Genomic DNA, 20,564 nt, shown 5'->3' on the forward strand with positions numbered 1-20,564 from the left:
GCTCACCTGGAGGAGGAGTGCCCTGAGATGCTCTGAGGGATTGCCTGCTACCTGAACTAAGTCTTCACTGCTTCTTACGTTCTACTCTCCAGCACTGAGCAAGAGAAGGAACAAGGAACCTTGAGGAGAGGGGATATGAGAGGATGGATGACCCAGTGGAAGAGAAAGAGGAGGGCTTAGAGGTATGGAATGGTGTTCCTCAGAATCCTACCTAACCCATTAAAAGTACTCCCAAAAGCTCTAGGTTCAGGACAAGGATAGAGACAGGGAAGGACATTGCCAGCCCACTCCTGAGACTCAAGGAAGGAGCCTAATTTTGGATTCTGTCCTTGTCCCGAGAGCCTCAGGGAGAAACTGTTCTAGATAAGTTCTGTTGTCCTTTAGTTCTGTCTCACATTAGTATTTTTTTCTTATACCGTGATGAGTGAGCAATATGCGGAAATGCTGTCTTTGATATTTAGTCATGGAAGAAAAAACAAACAACGCAGAAGGAAATAACCCAGCTATTGATATTTGAAAGCAACTTCTGATCTTTTGAACAAATAAAGAAAAACACGTGACAGGAGAAAAGTTTCAGATCAATGAGGAAACTCAAAGTTCACATGAACAGGCAGAGCTAAGGCAGACTGGAATGTGAGATCCGGCCCCACTAGGACAGGAGAGATGGGGCAGGGGTGGAGGAGGGAGAAACCCCAGAAGACCCAGTCCTGGCCAGGCGTGGGGCAGGAGGAGAGGGGCACAGGGCCACTTGGACACCCAGACAAGCTTCCTGGAAGGATTCTGATTTCAGAGCAAGTGCGAAGGCCTAAGACAGCTTACCAAGGAAAGGTAAAAAGATTGTTCCTGACCAGTTGGGTGAAAGACAGCTGAGAGGGGAGGGTCACAAGGGCCTCAGGCGACCTGAGGGTGGGGCTGGGCTATGGGCATCGATTGAGCACACCAGGGAGGATGGGGGTCCAGAGAAGCAAATGTGGGTCCTTCCACGTTCACCTCCTGCCCGCTCAACAAAGAACACCAACAGATTCTCCTGCAGGCAGGACCGACTTCAAGTGCAGTTTGAGGATGTCCCACCCCAGGAGGGCCTCGTTTCCACAAATTGTCTCCTTCTTAACAATTCCTCAGTCACTTTAGAATAGCATGTTGTTCTGTACCTGGGAGACTCCTCTGCAAACAGCCCATCAGCCCCCGAGGCTGCACAGAACAACTTGTGTTTCCATGTAACTAGCTTCCTCTGTATTCTATATGCTTTGTTTTATGCATTAAAAATTATCTTGAGAGGCCAGCCTGGTGGCATATTGGTTAAACTCAGGTGCTCCACTTTGGCAGCCCAGGGTTCATGGGTTTGGATTCCAGGTATGGACCTACTCACCACTCCTCAAGCCATGCTGTGGCAGAGACCCACGTACAAAATGGAGGAAGACTGGCACAGATGTTAGTTCAGGGATAATCTTCCTCAAGCAAAATGAGAAATATTGGCAACAGATGTTAGCTCAGCACCAATCTTCCTCACCAAAATATATATATATATATATCTTGAGAATAACTGGTAAGAGAGTAAATGGCACAAAACGTTAAGAACTGCTGACCTATAAAAATGTATGCTTGGTCAACCTTTGAGATTCTTTTAGTATGTCTAGGATTAGAAATTAGATATGTACCTTTACTAATAGGAAGACAAAATTTTAATTTAGTCTTGTTATGCATATATCAAATTCTAGACCAACATAACATTAGCCTCGATATCTGGTCATCAAAGTCGAAGTTTCTAGCTAATTTGCCTTTCAAGATCTAAATTCAAATGGAGGCTGACCTAATATGTCGTGTTGCTTATTTTTTACGTGAAAGGAGTTTGTGATATTTCCCAGGACCATCTTTCCAAGCAAACTAGTCACCTACAATGTGAGGCTAGATCTTTAATAAAAACTGATTTTCCAGTCAAAAGGAAAAAAAAAGAGCTGCTGACCTAGAGGGATGGGGTATGCAGAGAAGGCAGGCTGTGAGGGAAGAGAGACGACAGCAGGATGTGCCTCATTCATGGACTGACATTGGACGCTCATTGGATCGACACTGGATGCTCACTGGATCGGGGAGCTCCAGAATCTGACTCCAACCTCCCATTTGAATTTATCACCCCGCCTGCCCAACCCCTCCATCTTCTTCATCAGCTCTGTTTCCACCAAAGTGGCCTCAATGACCTTTAAATAGGTGTGGTAACATCTCTTTTTGTCTTTGCTCCTTTATCCATTGATCTATTTTTGTGTTTACTGGTTGTCTTCTTTGTACCAGACACTGGGCTAAGACCCAGGGACAGAAAGATGAACGTGACAGATACCATCTCTGTCTTTATGAAATTTGCCCCCATCTGCCAACAGGAATTCTCTCCCTGTTCCATGTCCTGCTCAACCATATCTCTCATGAAGCCACTCCTGCTGCCATTCCAGATTTTAGTTCCTTCTCCGATGAAGCTCTTCTTGGCACTCACCGTCAGTACTAATCGTACAAAATTGGTAGGAATGTCTTGATAACTCTTCGGTATCAGATTTATTAGGTTTTTGTAATTAAGTTATGAAACCTAATTTTTTTTTGTTAGGTGTTAACCATTAGGCGTTAATAGGTTTTTGCCTGTTTCATCCTTGTAACTGCAAAAGACAAAAGAGTCTTTCCCCGCTATCTCAGAAATTGCCTGATTTTCAGACTGTGCCTTGAGTCAATAATTTCTGCTTTTGCGTTTATTCTCTTTTTCGTTAAGCTTTTCAGCACTTTTGGACTCAACCTTCCCAGACTTTATCTTTGAATTCCTCAAGTCCTTCATGCTGTGCAACAGTATTGGGACCTAAAATTTTGCCTTCGATGAACAGTTCGTTCTAGTCAACCACAAGAGATAACACAGTCACTTGTTTCACCCTCCACTGCGTTCCACACTAAGGACATCCCCAAGACGACTGTATTTCTGCTGCCTTCAGCCCCGATCTGGCCCCATAACCGGTCCCAGTTCCCCTCTCTCTGTTCCCCTGAGCGAGTGTTGCCTGAAAACAATCCTTGCACCAATTTTGTATCCATCAGAATCATTACTTGCTAGAAACAGAATCCAATTCTGACTTTGAGCAGAAAATAAACGTATTTATGAGTCGGCTCTCAGAATCAATGTAGAGACAGGAGAAGAACAGGCAAAATCACGAGACGGGACCAGTTCTGTAAACACGTGCTACCATCAACAGGGACACCGGATGCCACCTCGTGGACCGATGACACCACCCACTGGACGCTGGACCTCCCCCTCATGGCTACTGCTGCCCTGCTGCCCCCAGGAGTTGCTGAGACAACCAGACAGGGCTGTCCATGATGCCCTCTTCTTTGCTTCACTGACACCTGACCCTGTGTCTAGGGCACGAGCATCTGCCTCACTGAGCCCAAGCCACGCACACTTGGTCTGTTGCAAGAGATGCTGTGAAAAGGGGATCCTGGCTGTTTCTGCTTCCATGATGGAAAGGCCTGGATTCCCCAAGCATCGAAAGAGAGGGAGACAGACATGTGAATGTCCTCCAGACAGCACTCTGGTGGGATGGGGTGTGGGAGAGTGAGGGTCACACCTTAACTGGGGTCTACCCAGGCAGACCCAGGCTCTGGACATGTTGAGAGGTCTTCCAGAGGAGGGGAGTGAAGCCTGGTCTGACAACAGCCAAATCCCCCTACTGACCCCAGGGTGGGAACATCATAATAGACTGGAAGGGTGACACACATCTCAGGCACCTGCCACTTGCCACATACACCCCCAGCCCACTGGCATTCTTTCACCCGGGGATACAGAGTCCCTGTCCCTAGATCAGCTATCTCGGTTCTCAGTTTGGAGACTGTCCATAGACTCACTGAGCACAGCTTCTGCCCAGCCTGGCTGGTGCATCTTTTTCTCTCACTGTCAGGGGAGGAGCCCATCCTGACACTCTCATTGGGCTGTGGATTCACCTCCCTTGGGCTGGGCTCAAAGCCCAGCCATTCCCATAACTACACCTGGCTTTCTTTCTAAGTAGCCTGCTCCGAGCTCCAGGATCCAGGGAAGCCCAGAACCTTCCAGACAGCCACTATGAGCACAATGGTGCCTGTCCTGCTGCCTCTGCTGCTCCTTCTGGGTCCTGCCGTCTCCCAGGAGACTCACACTGGTGAGTGGGGAAGCCAGGAGTGGCTATGGAGAAGAATGGAGGGGAGATAAGGAACAGGATAGGTGGGCTGGGAGAATGGTGCCCGAGGCAGCTGCGATTCCCAAGTGTACTGCGGGAGTGGGCGTCCAAGGCTGTCAACCAACTCAGCTCACCCCCTTCTAGAAGCATTCAGGGAGCCTGTGGACTCATGCAAAATAAGACCTTAAAGAATCGGAACCGAAAACTCTTCATTTAAGACCCAGAGAGGATAAATGACCTGCCCAGGGTCATCCAGCCAGGACAGAGCAGGAGCCACACAGGTGGAACCTCTTGTTCCTCCCCTCCTTCCAACGGCTGGATGTACCTGTCTGACTCTCAGGGAAAGAGGGAACAACCTCAAGGGGCAGGTGTGAAGGCAGCTTAACTGGAGGGATGGTTCTGGAAGGACCTCACCCCACAGTCAGACACTACTCCAGTGGGCCTGGAAGGTGAGTGATTGTGAAAGGAGCCAGCTGGAGCTTGGGAAGAACCAGCGTCAGTTCTAGGATGGGGAAATGAGGCTGTTTTTTGACATGCAAAATTTCAAGAAGAAGAAATGTAAGCCAAACTGTACAAGTGTAAAATTCGTTATATTTATAAACGAGCAGAATATGTATTTTATAACAATTAATGACATTTAGAATGTTATCACCTCCTACACCAAAATCTGTGTTAGTCAGGGTTCTCCAGAGAAACAGAACTAATAGGATGTATATGCAGATAAAAAGAGATTTATTTTAGAGAATTGGCTCACACAGTTGTGGCAGCTGGCCAGCCCAAAATCTGCAGAGTAGGTCAGCAGGCTGGAGACCCAGAGAAGAGCTGATGTAACAGTCTTGAGTCCGAAGGCAGTCTGGAGGCCAAATTCCTTCTTCTTTGGGGCACCTCAGTCTTTTCTCTTATGGACTTCAACTGATCAGATGAGGCCCACCCACATTATGGAGGGTAATCAGCTTTACTGACATTCTGCTGAGTTAAATGTCAGTCACATTTAAAAACCAATTAGCAAGAATAATTTCAGTACTTGAACTAGGAATCTGCCATATGACCTCTAAGATTATTAACACTCAGGTAAGTCATATCATGAATTAATTATGGAAATGTCCCCCCCGCCCCCCACCAGTCCCTGCCTTCCACCAAAATGCAAGGTACAGGCCTGGGAATTCTGAGATCGATCCTGGTCTTAACCTGTGCTGATCCATTCTGGGTCATTTCCCGAGTTTTCCAGTAAATTCTCCTTTCAGCACTTTCTAACTATATGTATTTGTCAGGTTCGACTAGGCTATGCTTCAGTAGTAAAGTTTTTAGTGGCTTAACCCTACCGAGGTTTCTTTCCTGCTCATACAAAGTTGACTACAGTTCAGTCAACTTTCCTCTCCTCCATGGGGTGACACAGGGATCCAGCTGTTCGCATCTTGAGACTCTCCTGTCTCATCCTGGGGCCTCCACAGTCATCGCCTAAAGGGAAGAGAGACAGATGGGGCAAACCAGCTCATCAGTCCTCAGACCAGAAGAAAGACATCACTTCCCTTTTGACAGAACTCAGTCACATGGTCCCAACATACCTACAAGGGGGCTGAGAAATATTATGTTCTTGTGTGCCAAGAAAAGGAAACAAGACACAGAAGGGTCTCTGAAATGTCATCCCAGAAAAGACGTAGAGCCCTTTTGCTCGAGCGAGCCTCCAGTGGTGTGAGGCTGACAGCAGGGTGAAGAGAGCTGGGGAGGAGGAGGCCCAAGGACCAGGTCTCCCTCCCTGGCCCTCTGCTGTCTCACGTTGGCCCCCACACCTCAAAGTCTTCTCTTTTGCAGGGCCTTACTCTCTGAGCTTCCTCTACACTGGGCTGTCCAAGCCCGCTAAGGGTTTCCCCAGGTTTCAGGCCATCGCCTACCTCAATGACCAGGCCTTCTTCCGCTACGACAGTGAGGGCAGGAAGGCTGAGCCCTTGGGCCCGTGGAGCCAGGTGGAAGGGATGGAGGACTGGGAGAAGGAGAGTGAACTTCAGAAGGCCAGGGAGGACATCTTCATGGTGACCCTGGAAGACATCATGGACTATTACAAGGACAGAGAAGGTCAGTGGACGACGGACTGCTGGGGTGGAGGGTCTCAGCTCAAGAGGCAGCCCTGCAATTGTGAGTAGAAAAGGGTCAGCAGGATGGAAATAATCCCAATCCCAAAGGAGGAACGGGAAGCACAAGTAGAAATACACAGACATTTCTGTATCTCCCCCACCCCACAACACATCTGCTTTTCTCCTTCCCCATCACATCTCCCATCCTCACTCCCAGGACTCAACTCACACAGGAAGTGATGGCAGAGCCAGCGCTTATCCAGGCACATCTGACCTCTCAGCTCCACACCCCCGCCCGTCTGAGGCTGATCCCACTTTAGAAGGTGTCAGACTCACCCTTGCCCACGGATGTTGGGTAGAGAGTGAGCCAGCCTTGGGGTCACTCTGACCTGGGTTCATGTGGTGGTTCTGCCAGTCACTAGCTGTTTCACAGTGAACATGTTTCTTAATTATCTGGTCTGAATCTGCAAAACTTGGAGCATTGAGACTCGCCTTCAAGCGATTTCATAAAACTTGTTTATGAAAATTCCCTGAAGGCTGGGACATAATCTGTCTTAATCTCCCCTGTAGCCCCATCATCTAGGACAGCCAATAATACTTGCTCAAATGAAATTTGCTGAGTGATTGAGAGGAAGTACCTAGCACAGACCATGACCCATACGGAGAGCTCGGGAATGACTGAATTCAGGACCATGATGGTTAAAGTTACATGGAATCCTAAACACCCTCTTGTCCATAAGGAGCAAACTCAAGAGAGGTCAACTGGACATGTGGTGTGAGGAGCTGATCAGAGCATAGCACAGAGACTAGTTCTTGTGTCTCTCAGCCCAACACTCTTTCTCCTGAACCACACTGCCGACCCCCACTGCCTACCCTCGAGGGTGAGTGTCAAAAGATGGGTTTCTTGAGGGGGCCTGCATGGTGGCAGAGTGGTTAACATGCTCTGCTTCAGCGGCCCAGGGTTCACAGGTTTGGATCCCAGGCGTGGACCTCGCACTGCTTATCAAGCCATGCTGTGGCCGGCATCTCACATATACAGTAGAGGAAGATGGGCACGGATGTTAGCTCAGGGCCAATCTTCCTCAGCAAAAAGAGGAGGATTGATGGCAGACGTTAGCTCAGGGCTAACCTTCCTCCAAAAAAAAAAAAAAAAGATGGGTTTTTGAGTACAAAAATGCCCAAGAAGCTACACAGAATCTGAAAGTTTCCAAAAGGAGGCAAGAGTTATGCAAAACTGAAAGATGTGGAATGAGAAGCCCTGGTAAGGAAAACGCCCTGGTTTGTGTGTCAGAAATAGGAGAGGGTAAGGCCGGGGAGGACACTGGGAGACATTGTGATTGGTTGGAATAGAAATGTTGAAGTGAGTAACTATGAGTAAAGAGGATAAAGAGACTAACACCAGGTATTAGAAAATAATAGCACCTCATATTTAGTGAGCAATTACTATGTGCCAGCACATGTATTAACATGTGCAACGCTCACAATAACCCTCTAAAATAGTACTATTGCCAATGCCATTTCAGAGATGAAAAAATTGAGGCACAGAGAAGTTAATGGCCCAACTTCATGCAACAAGCCAGGCGGGGGTGGGGAGAGATCTGGGATTTGAGCCCAGACAGCTTGAGATCAGAGCCTGTGCCAATAGCACTAATCAGTATTCGGTAAACACCTACTTTTATAATCGAAATGGAGAGGTCATGTCCCCTTTCCCTGAGGAGGCCCATTTCCAAGAGCTGTTGCTAATGGGGAGGGGAGATGGCGCTTTAGAGATTTTTATTAAAGATATCAAACACCGGAAAAGAGGGAACAAGTGATCAAGCTATGTTTACTCAAGTGGTGACATCAACTCCACTTAGAAGTGAAAACAAAGGAGGGATTTCGTAATCTATATAAAACTACAAATAATTTCTATTTAACTTGGAAATGCACTTCAGCATGGCTGCATGAGGTTCCTAAGAACTCACAGCATATTTGAACAAAATTCATTAAATGAGATGATGCAGAGGTGCTGGCAAGCCGGGCTACAGTCTGTAGCTCTCTGAAATTCCCTGGCTGGGAAGAATGCAGCTCATCTCAGACTGGCCGAAAACACCAAACCAAACCAAATTTCCCTCTCTCTGTCTGCTGTAACGTCTGGCAATAACCCATTTGTCAAGATAAAGGGATGGCATGCTTAGATTTCAAAAACCTTTCTTCCTATTGGGTTGCAAACTGTGTAGGAGTAAGAGTTATTACGACTGGGTTGATGCCAGGCTGACTGACTCCCGGGGGGCTGGGGGGATGCAGGGTCTCACACCTTTCAGGGACTGTTTGGTTGTGAGCTCCGGAATAACCAAAGCAGCGGAGCCTTCTGGAGGTACTCCTACGATGGACGGGACTTCATCGAATTCAACAAAGAAATCCCAGCCTGGGTCGCCCTGGACCCAGCAGCTCGGGACACCAAGCAGAAGTGGGAGGCAGAAGAAGTCTATGTGCAGCGGGCCAAGGCCTACCTGGAGGAGGAGTGCCCGGGGATGCTGCGGAGGTACCTGCAAGACGGCAAGATCTACCTGGACCGACAAGGTACCCGCCGCTTCCTCGGTCCTGCTCCCCTGCACTGAGCTGAGACAGACTGAGGTGGTCACAGGCTGGGAGCTCAGGGGAACAGCTCAGGAGAATCCCACAGTGGTTTGTCTCTATGATGATGCCTCCTGGCTGGACTGTGGAGAGCAGGCAGGCGTGTGAAATGTCTGTGCTGGAAGGATGAAAATGAGCAAGTGTGACAAGACTGATTGTCACAAGCTGAGACTTTAGTTCGAGAAGTAGCGAGAAAGAGGGTCTTGTGGGACAGAGCTGGGAAGGATCTGATGGACGGAGTGGCAGGCAGAACTAAGGGGCAGGGCTGACAATGGGGGAGAAGGGAGCCACCAAGCTCACTCAGAGGTTTGGGAAAAAACAGAAAGTTGTATGTGGGCAATCACAATTTCTTGCCATCAAAAGTCAGTAAGTGGAGGAGGCGCTGGGGCAAGAGAGCAGCCACGGACACCCCGTGACCCAACAGGCAAGGCTCAGGGGAAGCTCTAAGATCACTGACATCCGGGGTGGGGGCGACATGAGCAGGCAGATGTCTGCTTCAGGCCCTCAGTACCCATGCTCCGTCCCTCCACAGATCCTCCCTCTGTGTCAGTCACCAGCCACGTGGCCCCAGGAAAAGAGAGGACACTCAAGTGCCTGGCCTATGACTTCTACCCACGAAGAATTGGTCTGCACTGGACCCGGGCCAGCGATGCGCAGGAGACTGAGTCAGGGGGAGACATTCTTCCCAGTGGAAATGGCACTTACCTGTCCTGGGTGGTGGTGGGAGTCCCCCCTCAGGACAGAGCCCCCCACTCCTGCCACGTGGAGCACAGTAGCCTGGCTCAGCCCCTCTCTGTGCTGTGGGATGAGAGGCAGGAAGCAGAGGTTAAAGGTGGCTTGGGGACTCGAGCCCAGTAGTTAGCCTTTCTGCAGGACACGAGAGATCTGAACTCTAACAATCACTGTCAGCGTCATCAGCGGGGCCCAGGGAACAGTTCCAGACGACAGGTGGTGGATCTGGAGACGGAAGACTTGAATGCCGGGCACGGAGCTGATTCACCGCCAAACCGCCCAGCAAAACCCCATCATCGAATCTGTAGGATCAGATCAGTAATAATCGTCTGGCCCAGCACCCAGGATAGAAATGTATCTGTAAACCATGAAATGCTGTAGAAGTGTGAATAGATTTTATCCTTTGTCCCGTCCCCTGAGTATTTGATTCATCTGAAATTCTGGGCATCCACTCGAAGCAATGTTCACTAGGCATCTTGACCTAGGATGTCTACCGTCTTGTGGTGTGGACCACCTGGTCTCTCGGGCGTTGCTCAGGAGCCCGCTGCTGACGTCCCCTCTGCTTGTGAGGTTGCAGAACTCTGTGGCCTCTTCAACACAAACCCAATCCTCCTCTGTACCTCAGTTTCTCCAGCACTCCCTTGCTCCCTGTGAGACACCACCATCCACTCCAACAATTTCCCCCTTTGCACACCATGTTGGCCCTTGGGGCCACGCACCACGCTCATTTGAGAGGCTCGTGTCTCAAGGACACACTCCCAGGGAAGCAGGAAGCTGATATTCCTGGACTCCCTCCAATTTCATTTGAGTGTGTTTGTATAACATTCATAGAAAAACACATTTTTTTTCTAACTTAGATTTAAACCTCAAAGACAGAGCAGAACTCTCACACCTGACCTTTTCATTAAGCTCGCCTACCTATGACTGTTTTTTCTTTCCTGTGTGACAAGACCTTCCTTCAAGGACACCCCATCCTCAGCCTCCAAAGTCAACCCTCCAAGCAGAGCTCCTTAAGGAAATCATTCCCAGCCTTCAGAATTCTGAGCTGACTCTCTTGTCTTTCTTGATAGCCTGAATTAAAGTCTACACTTTTTTTTTTTTTTTTTTTTGGTGAGGAAGATCAGCCTTGAGCTAACGTCTGTTGCCAATCTTCCTCTGTTTTGTATGTGGGATGCCATCTCAGCATGGCTTGATGAGCAGTGTGTAGGTCTGCACCCAGGATCCAAACCTGCGAACCCCAGGCCGCCAAAGCGGAGCACAAGAACTTAACCACTACGCCACCAGGCCAGCCCCAAAAAGCTATTCCTTTTTCTATTATTATTATTTTGAGCCAATTTGAAAATCAAAGCTGAGAAATAGCTTCTCTAGTCTATATGAAATCCGCATTCCTCTCCTCTGGGGCAAAAAAGTTCTGTCTAAACCCCCTGTAGAAGGGCTGCAGGGAAGAAAATCCAAACAGTCAAGAGGGAACAATGTGGTGACTGGTATTTCATACGTTATGACACTTGGAACAAATAAGAAAAACGCATGACAGGAGAAAAGTTTCAGATCAATGAGGAAACCTAAGGGCTACATGAACAGGCAGAGCTAAGGCAGGCTGGAATGTGCAATCCCACCCACCAATGACAGGACAGATAGGGTGGGGGTAGAGGAGGAGAAAAACCCCCAGAAGACCCACCCTGGCCAGGTGTGGGGGAGGAGGCGAGGGGCACAGAGCCACTTGGACACCCAGAGAAACGTCCTGGAGGGATCCGGTTTCCAGAGCAAGTGTGAAGGCCTAAGACAGCTTGTCAAGAAAAGGTAAAAGGATTGTTCCAGACCAGTTGGGTGAGAGACAGCTGAGAGCGGAGGGCCACAAGGGCCTCAGGTGACCTGAGCAGGGGGCTGGGCCATGGGCATCAACTGGTCACACCAGGGAGGATAAGGAGTCAGGAGAAGCAAATGTGGGTCCTTCCACAGTCACTTCCTGCCCACCCAACAAAGAACACCAACAGATTCTCCTCCAGGCAGGACAGACTTCAAGCGCAACTTGAGGATGCCCCACCCCAGGAGGGCCTCGTTTCCACAAATTATCTTCTTCTTAATTCCTCAGTCCCTTAGTACTAGCTGGTCTCTCTGGAGCATTCCTCTGGCTATCGCTCACCAGCTAGACGGGAGGGATGGAGCGCTCTGAACTAGGCAGGAGACACCAACCTGATATAGCACTTAAACACATTCTCTGTTAAACAATCCTCTTCAATATGGCTGAATGCTGCTTGTTCCATCCTTTTTCCCAGCTAGAACTTGCTGTTCTAGCCAAACAGACCTTATTGTTCATCAGACACATTTAGTATTTTCTACTTCTTTTGCTCATTTATCGGTGAATTCACTCAAGAATTATATATTGAGTGTCTATTTTCTGCTCGGTACTATAATAAGCACTGGAGACCTGGTGGAATAAGGTAGGTACAGCTCCTTCTTGCATGGAGATTCCCCCAAATCTGCTTATTGAAACAATACCTACTGTCAAGGTCCAGCTCAAATCTTACCTCCTCCCATGACCACTCCCGTGACCACCAGTGTCAACATATCCTCTTTCCATGCTGAGATTTCTCGCAGATAGAAATATCAGGGAAGATTTCAAGAAAGACATTTGAGTGAAGCCAGTCTCCACACTATCTAAGGATGTCACAAGCAATCTCAGACCACCCTATCACCTATTCTCTTTTTTCTTCCTTCCCAAGTGAAAAGAAAGGGAAAAAATAAAGAAATCAAAGATGGGACTATCTAGAAGAAACGCATTTGGAGAAAAGGGCACAGCAAATGCTAAGTGCCCAGGGGCAGGAACAATCTTGATGATTGAAAGACAGAATAAAGACCAGTGGGGCTGGAGCATCACAAACGAGAGCAGAGTCATAAGAGAAGATGTTGAAAAGGCAGATCATGTAGAAGCCAGATCATGTAGGGCTTTGTAAGCCTTGGGAAGGAGTTTCTATTGCAAGTGGCAACTCTTGGTGGACTTTAACCAAGATGGTGATACGACTTGACTTAGATTTTTAAAACATCCCTTTGGCTGCTGTGTGAAGAACTGACAACAGTGACACAAGAATGGAAACAGCGAAACCAGATATGAGTTCCAGTGAAGGGCTTGGACCAGTGTGGTAGCAGTGGGGAAGGTAGTAAGCAGCCAGTTTTAGGATACATTCTGGAGATCAAGCCTGCGGGACTTGCTGTGGATCCCAACGAGCACTGAGTTTGCTGATAGGTTGGATCTGAGCTGTGGGGGAAAGGAATGACTCACATCTGAACCCCAAGTTTTTGATCTGAGTCACTTCTTGAGGCCCTCTCCTTCGAGGGCTGTCACATCACACACAGGCCTCCACACTTCTCTTCTGAGACAGGACCCTAAAAGTTGTTCTCAGCTCCCCTTTTCCCTACCCACCAGTCCCAATCCATCACCAAGTCCTGTGGGTCCTTATTGCATAATCCATTCCAGTCCTCCGCTGACCTCCCCACCATCCAGTCCTCAGGGACTCGAGGTCCATGTGGCTTCAGAGAGACTGGGACATTCTGAACCCTGACCTTGTTAAAAGAAAAAGAAGCTCCCTGCTTCCCACCTGAGCAGGAGTTTTCAAGGTGACCCACCGGGAGTAGCATTTCCAGGGCTCCCAGTCACCACTTGGGAACCCACAGTAGCTCCTCCCAGAATCAGCCTCCAATCCAATCCGTGCTACTCCTTTCTGCACTCTTCCTCGCTCTTCCAGCTCAGACCTCCGTCTTCTCTCCCTCTAGCCCAAGCTGCAAGCTAAGTTCCCAATTACCCCCGACTTGTAGCACCCTCTCCTTACCTGGCCTGACCCTGCCTGCAACCTTTCTGACAAGATCATCCTCAACAGCCCCGCCTGCCAAGCCCTTCAGAGGCAGCTTCAGCGTAGCTCACAGCACCCCCTCGTGGTCCAAAAGCAAAGGTGCAGACTGGCGGTCCTCACCTGGAAGGGATCTCCTTGCGCTTGAGCGTCAAGATATCCTTTGCCTCCCGTGGAATCTGATGAAGCCAAGGTGGCTGGATTAATATCCGCAAAAGCAGGAGGGCTCCTGGAGGTGGAAATGCTTTCTACCTGGGAGGTCAATAACTGCTATAGATCATTCTTAAACTAAGAGCTGGCAGAGAGAGGAAGGAACCCATGTTGGCCCAAACTGAAGAGACCCAGCTGAACTTGTCCCTGAAGCCAGGTTGACAGAGGCTCCTCCTGCGCGCTGCCCGGGGAGGCAGAAGGGCAAAGACTCCCAGACGGCGTCACCAGACACCTCCTCCCCCAGACGTGCCACCCCTTTCTTTGATCATTTTGGTTTACTATGTTTTCTTTCATTTTATTTTATTTTCCACTCCCCAGGAAATCAAGTTCATCATCACTCCGCAGGACACAGCACATGGTTAGCCTCAGACGGCTCAAGGCCTCTCTGGCTTTCCTTTACGAAATTATTGTCCCAATTCGTCTCATCCTAACGTTGCAGCCCTCTGGCTGTTCATAAAGACCAGCCTCCACCCCACACACCGCCTTCTAGTGGGTTCTCTTCTGGCTGGGCAAATGAGTCAGGGTGAGCAGCCTCAGGAGCTGTGGGGATGAAGACTTGCTGCCTTTCTCTCTGTGTCATCCAGGAGTCACGAAATCCCTTTGCTGTGACCCTTTAACTCTGGGAGAGCATCACCCCCTTGAGAATCCGGCAAAATGAGCTAGCCCTCTGTAGCAGTCGCCGCTGGTAACTGACCCACAGCCTCTCGGCGTTCCTTGTTCTCGTGCAATGGATGCCGTAACAGAGTACCGCAGACTGGGCACCTTAAACAACAGAAACGTATTTCTCGCAGTTCTGGAGCCTGCAAATCCGAGATCAAGGTGTCGGCAGGGTTGGTTTCTCCAGAGGCCTCTCTCCTTGGCTTGCAGATGGCCGCCCTCTTGCTGCCTCTCCCCATGGTGGTCCCTCTGCACACGCACATACCTCGTGTCTCTTTGTGTGTCCAAATTTCTTTTTCTTATAAGGACACCGGTCATATTGGATCAGGGCCCACCCTAACGGCCTCATTTTAACTTAATTACCTCTTTAAAGGCCCTCTCTCTACATATGGTCACATTCTGAGGGCTTCGGGCTGGAGGTTGGGGCTTCGACATATGAATTTGAGGGCGAGCAGACACAATTCATCCCTTAGCATTGTTGTTGCAGGCTCCTGCTACTCTGCCTGGCAGCTTTTCTGCTCTGGGCTGATGCTTAGTTTACACATTGCAAAACTGTAAAGGCTTTTTGGGGTAAGAATGCGCCTTCTTAAGGATCCAGGGGAGTGGAGAATTAAGTCCTGAACATCTGGTTTGGTTTGGTTTGGTTTGGTTTGAGGAAGATTAGCCTTGAGCTAACATCTGCTGCCAATCCTCCTCTTTTTGCTGAGGAAGATTAGCCCTGAGTTAACATCCATGCCCATCTCCCTCTACTTTATATGTGGGACGCCTACCACAGCATGGCTTGCCAAGTCGTGCCGTGTCTGCACCCGGGATCCAAACCAGAAAACCCTGGGCCGCCAAAGTGGAACATGCGAACTTAACCACTGCACCACTGGGCCGGCCCCCTGAACATCTCTATTTTAATATTGGAATTAACCTATCTAAATACATTGCAATTACTGACACTGTTGAATTGTCTCACCTCATCTTCTGTTTTCTATTTACCATGCTTTCTTGTTACTTCAAACTTACCACGTGTGAGGCCCAAGGCTGAGGGCACAATGGTGAACAAGACAGGCAAAGTCCCTGACTTGGCAGGACCTACCATGATGCAGAGTTGTGTCCAAGAACATCCTTGGTGGCAAACAACAGGTACTAGCTGGCTAACTTAAGCCCAGCCCCACCCCCAAAAAAGGACTTTATTGGTAAAATTTTGGGTAATTCAAGATTTTGAGATGTAATCTTCTAAGGCAAACACAGAAAAGAAAAGTATGAGGTGAAGGCCAAATTGCTCTGGATTAAACATTTTAATGTGAAAATCAAACTCTTAAATATCTTACTGGAAAATATTTTTATAACCTTGGGGATAGGAAGGATTTCCTAAGCAAGACTCAAAAAGCATAAACAAGGGGCTGGCCCCGTGGCCGAGTGGTTAAGTTCATGCGCTCCGCTGCGGGCGGCCCAGTGTTTCGTTGGTTCGAATCCTGGGCGCGGACATGGCACTACTCATCAGGCCACGCTGAGGCAGCGTCCCACATGCCACAACTAGAGGGACCCACAACGAAGAATATGCAACTGTGTACCGGGGGGCTTTGGGGAGAAAAGGGAAAAAATAAAATCTTAAAAAAAAAAAAAAAGGGGGCTGGCCCCGTGGCCGAGTGGTTAAGTTCACGTACTCCACTGCAGGCGACCCAGTGTTTCGTCGGTTTGAATCCTGGGCATGGACATGGCACCGCTCATCAAGCCACGCTGAGGTGGCGTCCCACATGCCACAACTGGAAGGACCCACAACGAAGAATATACAACTATGTACCAGGGGGCTTTGGGGAGAAAAAGGAAAAAAATAAAAATAAAAACTTTAAAAACAAAAAGCATAAACAAAAAAAAGATTGATTAAAGTCTGCTGTGTTAAAACTTAAAACATGTACAGCAAAGACACAAGTGAAAAGCAAACCCACATGCTGAGAAGACGTATTTTGCAGTGCATAAAATCAGCAAAAAATGTAATATCCAAACGGACTTTAAAACTCTTGCAAATCAATGAGAAAAGGCTAGTGGGGAATGGGCCAATATTATGAATGGGAAATCATAGAAGAGGAAAGAGGAATGGATAATAAACATTCAACTTCAGTCGTAAATAGAAAAATGCAAATTAAACCATGAGGTATATCAAAACCACAATGAGATATCCCTTCACACCCACTAGGATGGTTAGAGTCAAAAAGACAGACCACCAGTGTTGGTGAAGATGTGGAGAAATGGGAACACTCGGACGTTGCTGGTGGGAATGTAAAATGGTGCAGCCCCTGTGGAAAGCAGTTTATCAACTCCTCGAAAGGTTGGCAGTACCACGTGACCCAGAAATTCTACTCCCTAGTACATACCCCAAGGAAATAAAACTATATGTTCAGCGTCACCCTGATAACCTAGTGGTTAAAGTTCAGTGTGCTCTGCTTCAGCAGCCCAAGCTCAGTTCCCAGCTGCAGAACCACACCACTCCTCAGTGAGTTGCCACACTGTGGCAGCAGCTCATACACAAGAACTAGAAGGACTTACAACTAGAATATACAACTATGTACTGGGGCTTTGGGGAAGAAAAATATGTATATATATTTTATGTTCACATAAAAACTGGTACGGAGGGCTAGCCCAGTGGCATAGTGGTTGAGTTTGCACACTCCACTTCAGCAGCCTGGGGTTCACCAGTTCGGATCCAGAGCACAGACGTAGCACCTCTCATGAAGCTACTGTGGCAGAGTCCCACATACAAGATAAAGGAATATTGCCACAGATGGTGGCTCAGTAACAATCTTCCTCAAGCAAAAAGAGGAAGATTGGCAACAGATGTTAGCTCAGGGCCAATCATCCTCACCCCAAAAAAAAAAAACAACCCTTGTACAGGAATGTTTATAACAGCGTTATTCATAATAGCCAAAAGGAGGGAAAAAAACACATGTCCATAATTACTTAAATAAGATGTGGTATATCCATACAGTAGAATACTATTCATCAGTAAAAAGGAATGAAGTACCAATACATGCTAGAATATGGATGAATCTTGAAAACATTATGGTAGGTGAAAGAATCACATATTGTATGATTCCATTTATAGGAAATGTCCAGAACAGACAAATCTATAGAGACAGTCAGTAAATTCGTGGTTGACTAGAGCTGGAGGTAGGGGGATTGGGTTATATATACAATATTGGTCAACTTTTGTGTGGGGTTTCTTTGGGGGTAATAAAAACGTTCTGAATTGACTGTGGTGATCGCACAACTCTGCAAATACACTAAACTCCACTGAAGTAAATACACACTTGAAATGGGTGGGTTTTGATATGTGAATTACATCCTAATAAAGCTGTGGGGTCTTTTAAATGTTGGAAAAGGAGTTGGGGCAACCTCTTTGGAGAATATCTAGTAAAGCCAAAGATTCGCATATCCTAAAACCTAGCAACTCCGCTCTTGGGTTTATGCTCCATGGAAATCCATGCAGAGGTGCAGAAAGGAACAAGTGAAATGTTATTCATTGCAACATTGTTTCTAACAGTAAAAATTTTTTAAAAAAAGACATTTGAAGCGTTCATCAACAGACTAATGGATACATAAATTGTGGCATATTCACATAATGGAATGCTATACTGAACTCAGAGTTAAACTAAAGCTACATGGATTAATATGAATGAATCTCAAAAACATACAATTGCATAAAAAAGTGAGCTTCAAAATAATATGTATAGTATGATATCCATTTTATTATGTTAAATACATGTAGCCCAGCATTATTTACAGATACATCATATGCAGTAACCTAACAATATGCAGAGGAAGGAGCACCACCATGTTCAGAAAGTGGTTACCTCTGGCGGGGAGGATGAAGACTGGAGCCAGGAGAGACTATCCACAAAGCATCATCTGTTTCCCATGTTTTAGATCTTTTTTAAAAAAAAATTATATATGTAAAACATAAATGCCAAAATACTACAATTTAACAAAACTGGGTTTTGGCTACACGTATGGTTATTATATTATGCTCCTCATTTTCTGTATGATTGAAATATTTCATGATAAAGTGAAAATGCTAAATGGCTTTTAAAATGAGACAATTAACATGTATCATTTTATTTAATTTTTAAACTTTTAAATACTTACCAATTATTCTCAGCGGTGAATTTACCTTGGTGAACAATTTAATGCTTTTAAGATTCCATGAAGCCCATGAATCGGTGGACAGAGGCACAAGGCAGAAGGGAAAAGAGATTCACAGCAGGAATTAATCCTAGTTTTAAAGGTCATAAATGAAGTTTCAAAAAGGAAATGGTCCAGCCAAGTTCATGTGGTTTATGAATGACAGAGGCAGACCTTGATCCCTAAATGGGATCAAGAAGAAATTCCTGATCATAAGGTCAGCACTATATTCGCTGCACTTGTCGCCCCACAAGTTCAAAGTCATCCAGATTGCTCATGGAGGAATTCAGAGGCATTCGAAAAACACTTCTTGAGACCATATAAGTATTAGGTTATTCACCAAAACAAACAGCATTGCTAAATGCACTGTTACTGTAAAATTAAAATGTGTTATAAAGTATTGAACATTCATTAAGGAAAATTTGTCTATTAAAGGAAAATACACCAAAAAAACTCAACAACGTCCCATCATTTAAATATAACCTTTCTCAACATTTTTGTTTTTACTATACATTGGCTTTTTAAAAATACATAGATTTGCAAATATAATTTACATCCTAATTGTTTCCCCATGTTCTGGAATATCCTATGAAAGCATTCATTCTCCAATAAGAACATTCCATTGAATTGATATTCTTGGCTTAACTAAAACACTTCCCTCTGTTGAAGGTTTGGGTTGTTTCTTGTTTTGATAGCATAAATATTGCTGTGATATCGTCATGCTTGCCTTTTTTTAAGCTTCTTGGTATATATTACTAAATTGCCTTCTGAAATAATTGTTCCATCCTTCTTGAGGACAATTTGTCTTTAGATGTGGGAACAAATTCTTAATATAACAGTAACCCCCCCCCCAAAAAAATATACAAAACAGTGTATACGTGAGTTAGTATGGGTTACTAGTTAAGCAAGTGGATTCTGAAATAAGATTTACTGGCTCCGATTGGAAGCTGTGCCATTTATGTGTGATCTCTCTACCTCGGTTGTCTCGTCTGTGAAACAGAAATGTTGTTATTATTTTCCTGGAGTAAGGTGTTGAGGATTAAGTGGTAGGTACACGGTACTATTCAAAACTCTACCTGTATTAAATCACTTACTCCTCAAGACAACAAAAGTATTGGGTGCTCCCAGGTCGGGCACTGACAGGGAGGGGATGAGCCCTCCTTCCCCCTTGGGTCTTCCCCATCCTGCTCCTTGGAAGTGGATGTGGTTCCTGAGGTTCCATCTTGATGACAATGAGGCCCACACCCTGGGGATAGTGGAACAGAAAGCTGGAAGCAACCTGGGTCCCTGGTGAGGATGGAGCCGCCAATCCAGCCTTGAACTGCCTAAATCCAGACTTTTTAAATGTGAGAGAAATGAACGTCTGTTTTACTTAAGCCACTCTTATTTGGAGTCTCGTTCTCAACACTTAAACCCGGATCCTAACTAATACAGCCTGCCACCAGGCACATTCTGCCTTTTCAGTCGTTCCTGGGTTTTGTACTGAAATAAAGGCTCAGACTTCTAAAACGGCCTTTCCTTAAACGGAGACAGGGCCAATCAAAAGGAGATAAGACCAAAACAAAATGTTTTCCACTCAGTAATGTTGCTTAGGGACCACCCAGGCAGACCATTTCTTTAAACGAGAGCTGCCGGGCTGGAAAAGCCTACGTTGTACATTGCACATTGATAGCTGGATGGAAAGGTGGAAGCACGAAGGAGACCCCCAAATATTTTCAATATACACACTCTTCTCACCCCACCATGCCCCATTAACTTTGCCTTTCAAATCCGTCCATCCAGGAGCCATTTCCGTGCCGTCCCGCAGGTGCCTCCTAGGTTCGTGGCACCTGCTGAGGGAGCAGTCAGCTTCTCTGGACCCTTGAGCACCCAGTCCTTACGTGCAGGATCTTAAGACACATTGCGCGGGTCAGTATCAGATTTCCCTCTTAGGCTAACGCGGCTTCCGGGATTCAGGAAAAGACATTTCAGCCCTAGAGTGCAGGGGCAGTTGCAGTTTTATGTTTTTGCCAGCAGAGGGCACTATGGATCCTGCTAACGGACTGGGAGAAGTTCTTCCAGAAGCTTTAAGAATATGCAGTGGGCAAGGA

At 46.9% G+C, this 20,564-nt stretch overlaps 1 protein-coding gene across 7 annotated transcripts; it reads left to right on the forward strand.

Moving 5' to 3' along the window:
• The first annotated feature begins 596 nt into the window (after nt 1-596).
• Nucleotides 597-10,008, forward strand: AZGP1 (alpha-2-glycoprotein 1, zinc-binding). 7 transcript variants are annotated; one of them, XM_070567630.1, is made up of 7 exons: nt 597-828; nt 1,936-2,205; nt 2,373-2,507; nt 3,219-4,157; nt 5,988-6,248; nt 8,534-8,809; nt 9,396-10,008. In XM_070567630.1, exons 4-7 carry the CDS (start codon nt 4,082-4,084, stop codon nt 9,719-9,721), a joined length of 939 nt encoding a protein of 312 aa, XP_070423731.1. In that variant the 5' UTR covers nt 597-828; nt 1,936-2,205; nt 2,373-2,507; nt 3,219-4,081; the 3' UTR covers nt 9,722-10,008. The 7 variants fall into 7 exon arrangements, with proteins under 7 accessions (XP_070423731.1, XP_070423727.1, XP_070423729.1 ...); XM_070567629.1 differs by lacking the exon at nt 1,936-2,205 and having other exon boundaries at nt 613-828; XM_070567627.1 differs by lacking the exon at nt 1,936-2,205 and having other exon boundaries at nt 621-828; nt 5,988-6,308.
• Nucleotides 10,009-20,564: the final 10,556 nt, after the last annotated feature.

Source organism: Equus przewalskii, chromosome 12 (genome assembly GCF_037783145.1).
Source record: "Equus przewalskii isolate Varuska chromosome 12, EquPr2, whole genome shotgun sequence".
Lineage (NCBI taxonomy): Eukaryota > Metazoa > Chordata > Mammalia > Perissodactyla > Equidae > Equus > Equus przewalskii.